This window comes from Stegodyphus dumicola, chromosome 4 (assembly GCF_044657685.1).
Source record: "Stegodyphus dumicola isolate Sdum_Otavi_A_Nest chromosome 4, ASM4465768v1".
In the NCBI taxonomy this organism is placed as follows: domain Eukaryota; kingdom Metazoa; phylum Arthropoda; class Arachnida; order Araneae; family Eresidae; genus Stegodyphus; species Stegodyphus dumicola.
The window spans coordinates 10,889,322-10,902,959 of record NC_140771.1 but is presented as its reverse complement, the minus strand read 5'-3'; the positions used below and the strand labels follow the sequence as shown (position 1 = coordinate 10,902,959).

Genomic DNA, 13,638 nt, shown 5'->3' with positions numbered 1-13,638 from the left:
TTAATTAATATATAAAGCAATATTTCACAGAAACTCGTAAGTGTCCGAAAACTTGTGTGAGCCACTGTGTATTTATATACTTTTGGTGCGGCCGATTTCGACCAAAAAAGGGAGGTGCACAACTACATGTTATAGCGTCCTATATACAAAATTTCAACGTTCTGAGGCTATTCGTTTTTGAGTTAGGCGAGATACATACATACGTACGTACAGACGTCACGAAAAAAAAATCTCTTCTGAATCCATTTTGTTTAAGAGTCCTGTTTTCTGTCCTTACACACAAATGTCACGCAAAAACATCGCTAAATTGCATTCGATAACGTGGCAAAATGGATATTTTCGTCGAAATATGATACCCGAAATTTTTCATCATTGCAACGCTACCTCTTCTTCGTGCAAGGAAGTAACAAAGAACATAAATCGATCATTATAAAATTAAATTAATCTTAATTAGTAGAACTATTAAATATAAAGTATAAACGAAGTAACATATTCTGAAAACATAACTTTCGACGGAGGCAAGAATACGGTGGTCCGCAGAACATTCGAATTTATAAAAGTGATTGCCACTTGAAAAAATGTCTAAGAAACACACATAAGACTATTTATAATAAAATACTCGACACACCTTTTCCTTAAATTTCATTGGTATTTATCTTGCAATTTCCGAACATGTGGCCGTTCACTTAGCGATTCTGCTTTAGTTAACATAGATATAGCAATTCTGCTTTACTTATCAGAAATTCTGCTGAACAAAGTGAATAAATATTTTGATAAGTCATAAACACTCCTCTCAACGCCTGGGAGAGAAATAATACATACATATTTATTTGTAATAGTACTTTATTACTGAATCTTTTCAAGAAAGAGCAAAAAAATATTTTGAAGTTAACAACACAAATTCCAAACGATAACACTTCGAAATTCCACTTTGCAACTTCCCGGTTTCTCTTCTACGGCGTAACCTTGAAATCTTCACGTGACCTTTGTTGCACGCTGATAAAACTTGTCTTTTACACTTGCGCCTGTAGACCAGAGATTGCAGACTGACGCAAATGGGTGAGTTAGTTCCCTTTCCTCTCATTACGTGTCATATTTTAGTGGCAACTCCCTTTGATTTATGTTTCATTATTTATAACTTATCGAACAGTGGTTCTCAGTTATCGCCAATGTATGAAACGCTGGCATTCCATAGTAGAGCTAGGTATTTTATTCAATAAAACAGGCAAATCGGCTACCTTGTATTCAGCACTTTTAGGCAAAATATTAAATATGAGAATTAGTGTATATAATTTGTCAATGTAATTTGTATATAAGTTTGAGTTTGTTATTTTCATGGGCATAACCTTTAAGGTTATAATGGGCCAAACGAAAGGTGAAATTTTGAACCTATACAATTTGTATATAAAACTTAGGCATTCTATAGATTGACAAATCCAATTAGGCTAAATTAAGTATGAAAAATGTCTTGATAGTAGTATTATTTAAAAGATGGCATCCTTCAAAAAGAAAATGTTATTTTGAAAACATAATGAAAGAGTGCCATTCAAAAACTTTTATTGAAAATCCGTAAAGAAAAATTAAATTTGCACAAAACAAAATTTGTGTTCTTTTTTAAAGAAAACAGTGTACAATTAAAGGAGCGTTTTTTTTAACATTTTGTTTGTTATTTTTATTTATTAAATGTCATGTTCTTCGTACTTAAACGATAAAATTCAGTTTAAGAGCAATATCGGAAAATAATTTCAATTTGAGCATATCTTTAGAATTTCCGATACGCAGTCTTGTGGATTTGATGAATAAGCGAAATAGAAACTGATCCTCGAGAGCATTTCATAAGTGAAATAAATGCTTATTTTGGTCTTAAAAGAACCAGTATATTTATTTTTACAATTTTCATTCTTGTTTGAAATATGTTTCTTATTCTTTACATAAAAATATAAGAAACTTTTAAGAAATAAAGCTTATCAAGCAACGCCTATCAAGGAGCACTCCAAGTAACAACGTTTTTAGCTCCACTTGTTGTTTCCACACGGCGAATCTTAATAACTATGCAAAACATTACATCATGCTGCCACTTAGGAAATCTTAATAATTATATAAAAACATTAAATTATATTCCACTACAGTCTCACGCACTGGAGATAAAAATGTTCTTTCTGTACAGCGTTGCCATGGCTCGCTTTGAAATCCTTGAGTTTGTTAATCAAAAATTCGTTAACGTTTTGCAAAATATGAAATAGATAATAAAACAAATTCCAAATTTCAAATTTGGGCTTCCAGATGCTCATGTTCGCAGTAAGATTACGTCATTCAAAATTGGATGCTTGTAGGTACCATTGTTTTATCACAATTCGAGAAATATTCATACTTTAATGCAGATTCTTCATTATTTAATATCTTTAAATATAACACAGGGCGATAAGATTTGGTGGCAACAGTTTGAAAAGTGAAACGGACATTCAGAGTGATTCGACGCAAAATCGCAAAACGAAAACAATAGTACCTTAGGGAAAGCCCCTTTGGACTACAAATTATGGAATCGATGTATTAAAATGGAATTATGGAATGGATGTATTAAAATGTTTGGGTTATATATGATTGTATTAAATGTATGAATATTCGAAACGAATCGGAGGTATATTTTACACTTTGCCGGCTTGTCATTTGACGTTCAGTGCATTGTCTTGGATATGCATGAAATAATAATAGTTTCATAGACTGGGCGGGCCAGTTTTCAGCATTCTATATAATGCCTAGGTATTATTCTATAGAACACCAGCTTTCGTACATTGGCGGCAACATATATTTATTTAGATTTAGATTATTTCAAGCAATTACAAGCAGGAATTACATAAATCTAATGAACCATTTTTTTTCAAAACGTTTTTCATATTCTCAATCTATTTGTCATCTCTTAAGTTATTTATATGCAATTATTTGTATTATGATTTTGTTGTAAGATGTATATGCTATGAAGAAAAATGTAAGGCGGGACGATAAGGGAAATCATTCTTTTTTAAAAGGTCGACGCAATAAAAGTTTGGCTAAGGCGTTATGTAAGTATTAACGTCATTAGCGTTATATAAGAATCATATCAGAACGAGGAATATGAAGTCTGAAATGTTGGCCATTTAGGTTTGTTAGCAGTTACTATTTTGAAGGCGAAAAGAGGAAGTAACTGCAGTACAATGTAGAATAAAGCGACTAACGCAAATAAAAGATAGAATTATGATTACATATGTTTATCTTATTTTTTTATTATATAATTTTTTGTCTGAATATTCATTATGTCTTTATAATTCTTAATGTAGCTGCTTCGGAAACTTGCAACCAGCACATTGGCTATAAAAGTCCACTGGCAGCTTATAATGAAGGACCCAGAGAGAAGCTGATATATGTTACTTGTATTTCTGCAAAATGGCAAATTACGCAAAAGCCAGATCTCTTAGCGACAGTTGATGTTGATCCAGAATCAAAGACATATTCACAGGTAGAATTGTAATGCATAAATATACATTGTATCCACAAGAGTCCTCACCCAGCCTTTAGTTTCGCAACCGACGGTCACAGACATATACTTCCAACTACAAAAATTTTTAATGACGCAAAGAATTATGCTTTTATATTTTTAAAATTTTATTTCCAATGGTGGACACCAGCTGTTGGCCCCTGCTAAGGCTGGAAGCGGTGATCATATTATTATGGAGGCACCTGTCAGGTGGACCACGCTGCCTCCTATGAAGGAACAGACAATTTATATCCATTCCTTCTCGGGGATTAACCCTTTGCGGCAAAGTGTGTCCGGTCTGGACACAACTAAAAATTTGCTTCTGTGCGCACAGAAAAATTGAATGAAAAAAGGATTTATAGGTTACTACAAGTTACTCTGAACCTTCTTTATTTATAGTAGATGGAAGCTCAACACAAACCAGTCCATATATTTTAGCCATATTTAGTTTTTTAAGATCCTCATTTTTCAAAGAAATCTTCCAAATTTTTTTAGGGTATAAAAGGAATTGTTTGAAAAGTAATTTCTATGTTATTTTTTTGGCTGTATGCTAATCTCCTTATTCTATATTAGTTTTAAATTTTTACCTTGAAATCTTGCCTAAAATCAAACGGCGAACCCTAGGTATGCCCAGACCGGGCTTACCGACAATCTTGGACAACTGGAGAGTCTGTATTCTTTGTTTCTTCGCATCTCATCGGCCAGTTCATTGACAACAATGCTCGTTTTAGCATTCTTTTCGAAGCTCTATTCAATCAGTGTGCCACTTTGGGCACACCCACAGAATTAAAACGATAAGTGCTATCTTCACAAAATTTTACTTGTGTACACCTCTAAGCCTAATTAGACTGCCCACTTTTTTTTTTTTTTTTTTAAATCAAAACTCCGACTTTAAAAGGTAGCGCGCCGGAAAGGTTTAAAACCCGTGCCTTTCGGTACGGCAGTCAGAATCACTAACCACTTTTCCGTCTGGACGGCGTATTTTTAAATTTAAGGGCATTAATTTTGTAAAAAATTACGAAATCCCTTTTTATACGTTCCTTCGATCCCTAAACTTATACCCAGGAAAGTTTTGTACTCGTTACAAAAAATAAAACAAAGTTTGACTCCCGTACAACAAAATCTGACCGAGCTATTTAACTTCAAAATTTGCGATTTTTGTATGTATTTTTTGTCATATTTGTCGTATTCAGTTTGTATTGATGCGTCGGTTAAGAAATAAATTACAATAATTCGAGATTGGTTTTTTTCCCTTAAATGCCATTCAATGATGTTCTTTCGTAAATTACTAATGTCGTTAATTTATAACTTCGTTACAACTGGCATGCCGAAATAATTTTCACACAAATAGTTTTTAAGTTTTCAAAGCTAAAAATACGTTACCTAATATTATAATGCAGTTTTGTTACATTAAAATTATAATCGAACCAAAAAAAAAATACAAATAATTTTCGCTTTTAATTAAGGCAAATAATACTGCGAGTTGGTCACGTCCCACTACTGAAGCCTGCCAGTGTTTTCTAGAACACCAATTCTGTAAGGCCCGCGGCCGAGCGGTGAAGTCGCCAAACACTGGTAGTTCGGTTCGGTGCTTGAATTCAAACGAACTTGCTGGCAACATGGGCGTTTTCGTGGTTTCCGACATCTGTAATGTGTATAGGAGTCAGTTTCCCTTAGAATGTCCTCCATGAAGGCATCTCTTCCCTTAGGCAGATAGCCCTCATGTGCTTTGCCTTAATTAAACAAACAAATTCTTTAAAATTCTGTGAATAAGATCTCTTCCCGTCAGAAAAAAAATTACAGTGATCAGTATTCTTCAAAATAAACTGCATAGAAATGCTAAGCACTTGATCTTGTAACATCAAAAACTTGTTTTCTAAACCTATATTTTATTTAAATACAAATGCAAACATTTTGCTTTTCAGTTTGTGTACGACCCCTAAATATGATTTCGACTACTTGAATATGATTTCACCTAATATCTCGACCAATTTTTGTTGCACGAATATTAGAATTTTCGTATTTTTTTTTTTTTTTTTTTTTTTTTTTAAATCATGAGCAAAATTTTTTTCTAAATAAAAGAGATACTCTCGATTATCCGGGTACTGATTACGCGGCTTATGGATTATCCGTGCCTGGCGGTAACCATTCACGGTCTGGTCTCTAATAACTCTCACTGAGGAAAATGATAATTTAATAAAGTTCTGGAAAAAGCTGACTTTATTTGATGTCATATATGACATATCAAAAGCTTGATCGAAAATAAAACCAATAACACTGGTTCAGGGAGAAAGCTAACATAGAAATTTTTAAAATTTTGAGGCAATAACTTAAATTCCAAAAAAATGAAAATATAAAAATGTCGATCGCGGAAACATGGAGGAATGTTCGATTAAGCCGGGCTTTCAGTGCTGGAGTGATGCGGATATTGTTTATTGTTTCAAGTGTCACAAGAAGACAAAATGCAGAGAGTGATACTGAAAAACACTTACGTGCAAAACTTAGCAGATTTTCTGATTTCAACCGTAGCTCCGCAAAAAAATGAACTGGGGTTCATATTACAGAGGCACTACGTAGTATTTAAAGGATGAGGAAAAAAATGAATAAGTAGAATGAAAAAATGAAAATGAATAGTAGAAAAAAAAATGAATAAGAAGTATATAAATTACGAAATCTCTAGAAATAAGCTTTATCAACAGAAAGGATTTTGGTACAAAAGACTATCTGGCCTCAACAGATGGCGGCACAGAACAAGCTCAGTTAAGCCTAACTCTGACTTTCAGGACTACTTACCATGGCTCCCGAGAGATGGCGCCACCCTAACGACTGCTACTACGAGGTTCTGAACTCAAGAAATGATAGAAGTAGCTTTTTCTTCTTTTCTTGGCGGCATTGGAGCCTGCCACTTCACCCCTTTTTAAGGGATACGAGCCCAATTTGGAACCCTCATTAGGAAATGATAACTGTGTAGTGGTTTTAAGACCATGTATATCACTCAAATAGGCGTAGGATCTGGATCTGGGAGAACAACAAACCAAAGATCCTTATTAAGGGATATAACTTCTCCTAATTGCTATGGTTGCTTTGCACCATCTGCCGACACTCATCACCAAATTATATAACAGTTCTTGGGGTAAGACTTCCCATTCTTCAAGGAGCATCTGTTTCAGTTGTCTGTTGTTCTCCGAAGACAGGCACCTTTCTGAAGTATCTTGTTCAATGGGATCAGAGAATCAGGTTGGCCAGCACATTCTGTGGACATCTTTCACTTTTTAAGGGCTGTCAACAACATGAGTTCTGTGTGGCTGTACATTGTCACAAAGTCGGTACCAATGCACCTTGGAAAAGACGCACGCGTGAGAGAATAACTTCATTACAGTAATGATCTGTAATATGTAAACCTCTGTCGAAAATGTGGAACTCCATCTGTCCATTCATTCTATAATGTCCATCTGTTCAAGCACATTAGAACCACCCCAGCGGACTCTTTCAGTGATGATAGTGGGATGAAAGCTTATCCTTACCTCTCTCCGTATCAAATGCCGCCGAGAATGATTTGTCAGACTGAAACGACTATCATCGCTTCAGAGGACGTGACTCCGTTGATAAGGTGTTATCCAAATTCTGTAAAATAATGTTGATAAAAAGATCTCTTCTTGCTAGAAAATATTTATAGTGATCAGTATTGTTTCAACACAAACTGCACAGAAATGCTAAGCACTTAATCTCCTAACATCAAAAGCAATTTTTCCTGAACTTATATTTTATCTGAATACAAATGAAAATATTTCGCTCTTCAGTTTACGTGCGGCACCTAAAGATGATTTCCACTACTTGAATATGATCTTACCAAATCTCTCTCTCAATTTTTGTTGTACGGTTATAAAAGCTTTCGTATTTTATTTTTTTAATCATGAGTAAAATGTTTTTCTAAATAGAAAGGAGTACTCTCGATTATCCAGGTACTGATTTTCCGGCTTATGGATTATCCGTGCTTGCCGGTGCCCACTGACGGTTTGGTCTTCTCATAACTCTTACTGAGGAAAATGATAATTTAATGAAGAATGGGAAAAAGTTGACTTTATTTGATGCTATATTCGGAATAGCAAAAGCTTGATTGGAATTAAAACCAGTAACACTGGTCTTTGTTTTCTGTACACCATTGTAAACTGTGTCGCCGATGGACTGCTGTCTAGTAGCGATGTAAAAAGCTATACAACGAAATACGGAAACAGGCCCTAGCAGGGCAAGAGGAAGACAGGCCAAGTAAAGTGCGTATTAAACAGCTAGAGTATTTATAGAATTAAATTCTTAAATTCATAAATTAACTGCGAATGGAGACGATGACAGATGACATAATGCGGATTAGTTTTCAAGTGACGCTGTTTAGATTCCAGGAGGACGTAACCAGATTTTCTAAAAGCCACAAGTTAATATTTATGTTGTTTTAGAAGTAATGAAACAAGTTTCAAATGGAGAAAAACTTCTGACTGTAAACGATCATTCAATGACAGTTTGTTTTTAACATATGACGATGTGTCGAAGACAGCACGAGTTTTGTGGGGTCTTTATTTTCTTTAATCTCAGCTTGATCAGGTATAAAATACCTTTTTTCAGTTAAGTATTCCCATTCTTTTCCGGTGCCATATTGTAAAAGTTGGATATATCACAGCTGTGTAATACTCTTGAAACTTCGGATTCTTCTTAAATCTGCGCCACACAGACACAAATCTTTTACTTCAGAACTATTCCGTAATTCCCCAGCATGCTTTTTCCACGGCAAGCAAGTCGCCTTATCTGTTGTTCTGAAATTTTATGGATTCTCGAAATTTTCGAAAAGTAACGTAGTTTAACACATCTAAAAATAACCAATTGCCATAAATTTCTCATCCATTCGGACTTCGAATCGGTTTTTAATTTTTTTAATTGTATCATAGAAAGGTTAGTTGGATTATAGTAGGTATTAAGTGTTTCTGATGTATTAAATGCTTTTTCCGTTCCGCTCACAGACCACTGCAGTTTAGTTCTTACCGCTACTAATGATTCAGAAATTCGGCAGATCCTTCGTACAAAACATCCACAAGAAAATATAACTTTTAAAAGATTTTTTCTAGAAAATTGTTTGATGGAATCTGTACAATATTTTTAGGCGTAGCCCAGAAGGGATATTAGTCACGAAATGGTATTTTGCTTCGGTTCACTATAAATGTCCGTTTCAATTTTCAAATTGTTACCACCAAATACTATCGCCCTGTATTATATTTAAAGAAATTAAATAATGAAAATCTGTATGAATATATGTATGTTTATCGCAATGTAGAAAAATAAAGGTACCTGTAGCCATCCAATTTTGAATAACATAGTCCTCCACCTGAATATGAACACCTGGAAACCCAATTTGGAATTTGTTTTATTGCCTTTTTCATATTTTGTAAAACGTTAACGAATTTTTGATTAACAAACTCAACGATTTTTAAAGCGAGTAATGGTAACACTGTACGAAAAAAAAAAAAAAAAAAAGCATTTTTATCTCCAACGCGCGAGACTGTTTATCGGAATTTCTAAGGATATGCTGTTTTTAAATGTTTTTATTCAAAAGGGACATTAGCCCAAATGCTGTCGGAACTTGTATGTGTGTGCAAATGAAAAAAGCTCCCCTTCGAGGACAATGTTGTCTGCGATTGTGAGAAAACAAGATCCTATTTAAATCCGCTAACATCGCGATGGGGGGGGGGAACAGCTTACCAAACAAAGATCAGAGACTTTATGGATAGCAGAAAAACATTTATGAACAATATCATGTGTGCATGCTTCATCAATATAAAATATGTATTCACCAGAGTATTTGTATTTCAGTGTGAAACAGTGTTATAATAATAACATGAGGACTTTTTTATAAGAACGGATTATTTTCCCCTTCCTTGTACGAAGTCATAAGGAAGTATTGTAATCGCGAAAAGTTTTAGTCAGCATATTTCAACGAAAATATCCATTTTGACCACTCTCGAATGCAATTTAACGATATTTTTGCGTGACATCTGTACGTAAGGACAAAATAAAATACTATTTTCCTTCAAAAAATTATAAAACTGCTTTAAAATTAATTCTTAAGAGAATTTTTCGTGGCGTTTGTACGTATCTCGCTTAACTCAAAAAGGAGTAGCCTCAGAGCGTTGAAATTTTGTATATAGGACTGCTATAACATGTAGATGTGCACTTCGTATTTTGGTTGCAATCGGCCTCACCAAACGTATATAAATATATTTATATATATATCCACTCCGTTACCGGGCTCAGTGAGCTCAGTTTCTTTATTCATTATGTTTGTAAATTGTGCATTTTTCGCTTTAAAAATGATTGAATTATGTTGTTCTTATCTTCCGGTTAAGGCTTTTATGCAATTAGTAAATCTGCAAGCAATATTTGTACAGTTATCAACAATTTAAAAGCTGTTTAAGTGAGGTTAAGCCTAATTTTTAAATAACATGGCGGACATATTTGTTTACATTTGAAACAGCAGAATAGTAGGTTTGTTGCCAATTTAGAGAGACTAAGCTTCGCAACAACAAAGATTTAATTCAATTCAATAAGTTTAAATGCAATACAAGAAAAAATGGTAAAATTTAATAGTCCGTACAAGGAAGTCATATGGTGTACACATCAGATTTTTTTACTAGAAATTTTCATTTGGTACACTTCCAAGGATCTGGAATGGATAATGACGTATACCGATGTGTACCAACGAGCAACGGCAGCGAAAATGATGGCCGGGCAAGGACTTTTGTAGACACGGTGTATATATGACTCTTTTCCTGTATTATATACTTGTAGTTATCATAATAATATGCTTTTTATATATTGTATTTTTCAACGTAATGATTCGTTAATACAGCTAATGTATGTAACGTGTGCATGTTTTCCGTTACAGATAATCCACAGACTAGAAGTACCAAACCTCGGGGAGGAGCTTCATCATATGGGATGGAATGCTTGCAGCAGCTGTCGAGACTGCAGCGTGCGTCGAAACAGATTGATTGTGCCCGGACTTAACTCAGACCGGATTCATATTATCGATACAGGAACGGATCCCAGAGCTCCTCGCATAGATAAAGTAATGTGCTTGTACCTTTTTATGCAATCATGCGTCACAACATTTCATTTGATCCTTTGTTGCTGATTTGCAGATAAAATGAGATTACGAAAGAGGCCGTTTCAAGATGGCATAAGAAACCTGCCGGTCACAGCGAAGAAAGCCAGCTGAAGACCTGTAGACGCAGAAAAGCGTGCGCAGGTTTTTTGGTCCAAGGGTTTTTTTGTCCCTGAAGGACTATTGTTTTCGTTTTGCGATGTTGCGTTGGTTTACTATAAAGGTCCGTTTCAATTTTCAAACTGTTGCCACCAAATGTTACGAATGATGCTTCAGAATCATGTTACAGAGAATCCTGCATTATACTTGAAGAAATTAAATAATAAAAAATCTGCATAAATCTATGTATATTTCTCGCATTGTGATAAAACAGCAGTACGTAGAGCCATCGAATTTTCAATGATGTAATCCTCTTACGAATATGGGCAGGTGGAAGACCAAATTCGAGATTTGGAATTTCTTTTATTATCGATTTCATATTTTGTAAACCTTTAACGAATTCTTGGTTAACAAACTGAAGGATTTTAAAGCCAGCCATGGTAACGTTGTACAGAGAAACATTTTTGTCTCCAGCGCGCGAGACTCTGCATCGGAAATTCTAAAGATATGCTCAATTTAAAACTATTTTGCGATATTGCTCTCAAACTGAATTTTATGGTTTAAGTGCGATGAACGTGATATTTAATAAATAAAGGTTACCGACAAAATGTTAAAAAAACGCCCCTTTGGACGTAATTTAAAATTTGAAACCTTTCAGATTATTTTTGAAAATTGTTTACTCCTTATTGGTCTGTGGGAACGAACACTTTGTTTTAAACTTTTCGTTAGCAGACTTTAAAACGCAACGCTAAAGTACTCGTATGTAACACAATGTAAACACAGGATTTAGTGTAGTCTTTGACTACGTTACTTGAATTTGAATTTCAACTCGTGTTATTTTAAATACCCTCAAGTGGCGGTATTTTGTTTGTAAGCAGAAGTGGTAAATTCTGCTAAAATGTTAATAAGAAGGTTATTTTAACCTAAACTTTGTTATCTTAATTCAGACATGAGAAATTATTCGCTTATCGCTGGTGGGGTCCGAAGGACATTGATTTAAACTTCTACACAATTAGAACCTTATACCTTTGGCAAAATGGCTGGATGTTTTCGACCGTTTGATGTAACGGAGTTAGCGAAAGTAAAGGAATGATTATTAATTATTAAAAATGGATTTTTAAATTGAATAATTTGATTAATGATGTGTCATTGAGACTAAAAAGATGAAAATAAAAAATAATAATAAAAAAAGGATTTTCTAAAATGAGCTTTTATTTTAAAGGAGTGGTGTATTTAATTATGGCAAAGCACACTAGGGCTATTTGCCTAAGGGGAGGGATGCCTTCGTGGAGGACTTTCTTAGGGAAACTGGCTCGTATACACGTTACACATGGGGAAAACCACGAAAACACCCATGCAGCCAGCATTTATTACCATTTATTTTAAAGGAATAAAACCTTTAATAGACTAAAAAGAGGAAAATTATTTATAAATAGTTTAACAGGAGCACGATATTAAATAATACTCTTTAAAAAATTTATATGCCCTTTTATATGATAAATCGGTAAAGCAATGGAGATTAGGCGCTCATTCGTTTATTTTTCATGGTATTGCTGCGTGTGTACGGTTTCGTAACCGATTGAATGCATAAGTCGGATAAAAGGTTAATAAAATTTATTCTTTTCGCAAGAAATATAACAAAACGCTGGAATTTTCCTTAAACGTATTCGTACAGTATCACAATATCGCGCAATAGTTATTGTTTGAACTACTAAAAACGTTAGAATGCAAAGAAAAAGCTAATCTTTTAACCATTAAACTATGTAATAAATTATTTCTCTCCTTCAGTTCATAAATGATTGATAAAATAAAAGCTTATTTTATAGAAACTTTATTATTTAATTTTTTTAGTATTATATTGATTTTGTTGCGCCAATCATATTCAACATATTATTATGTCTGTCTTCTTAAAAGTATACATTTACATTTCTTATTAATGCAGGTGATTGAACCAAATGAATTGCACGAGAAAGCGAAAGCTGGCGCGCCGCATACCGTACACTGTGTGCCGTGGGGTGACATAATGATTAGTTGCATGGGTGATGAACATGGAAATGGAAAAGGTAAAAATGTGATACGAATTTTAAAACTTAAATTTAAACGCTTAGTTGAATTTAACTTAATTACACTCAAACTAAATTAAATTAAATTAACTTTCAGATTTCACTAAAAATGATATTTTTTGTTTTTTATTATTAGTAGTATTCTATTTTAGAAAACTGAAAAACTAAGGTAAGGAAGAACAGCTTTTCTTAATTTTATTTTATTAGCCTAACATTAATCTCGAAACGTCAAATTGCTGCCACTCGATATTATCGTCCTTTATTGTACTTAAAGAAATTAAATAATGAGGAATCTGCGTGAATGTATGTACATTTTTCGCATTGTGAAAAATAACAGTAGTTGCAGCCAACAAATTTTGAACAATGTGGTCCTCCACCCAAATATGGGCACCTGGAAGTCCGAATCTTGAGCTTCGAATTTATTTTATTGTCTATTTCATATTTGTTTAAAGTTTTAACGTATTTTTTAATAACAGAGTCGACGATTTCAAAGCGGGCGGTGGCAACACACTGTACGAAATAAAATATTTTTATCTCCAGCGCGCTAGACTGTCTATCGGAAATTCTAAAGACGTGCTGCTTTTAAATATTTTTAGCGTTAGCCCAAATGTTCTCGAAACCTGGCGTAATATAAAATCTGAAAGCTGACGGACTTTTATTAATTGTGTATTTTAGAATCAACCTTAGACCGATAAAAGCAAGTGCATACTTCATATCATAATTTATTTGCAGATCCTTTTTAGGCAGAAAGTTTTCCAGAGTTTGTCTCATTAGTAAATATTTACAGCATTTTGCGCCATCCGTTGACTACATCTGCC

The 13,638-nt window shown here is 34.0% G+C and overlaps 1 protein-coding gene across 1 annotated transcript in view; it reads left to right on the top strand.

The window, feature by feature from the left end:
- The first annotated feature begins 907 nt into the window (after positions 1-907).
- The window catches only part of LOC118201853 (methanethiol oxidase), a 43,202-nt gene continuing 30,471 nt past the window's right edge, over positions 908-13,638 (top strand). The window contains exons 1-4 of the mRNA XM_035374017.2: positions 908-1,059; positions 3,315-3,493; positions 10,440-10,622; positions 12,700-12,820. Coding sequence (XP_035229908.1) covers positions 1,056-1,059; positions 3,315-3,493; positions 10,440-10,622; positions 12,700-12,820 — 487 coding nt within the window. The 5' untranslated portion in view covers positions 908-1,055. The remainder of the gene's footprint in view (positions 1,060-3,314; positions 3,494-10,439; positions 10,623-12,699; positions 12,821-13,638) is intronic.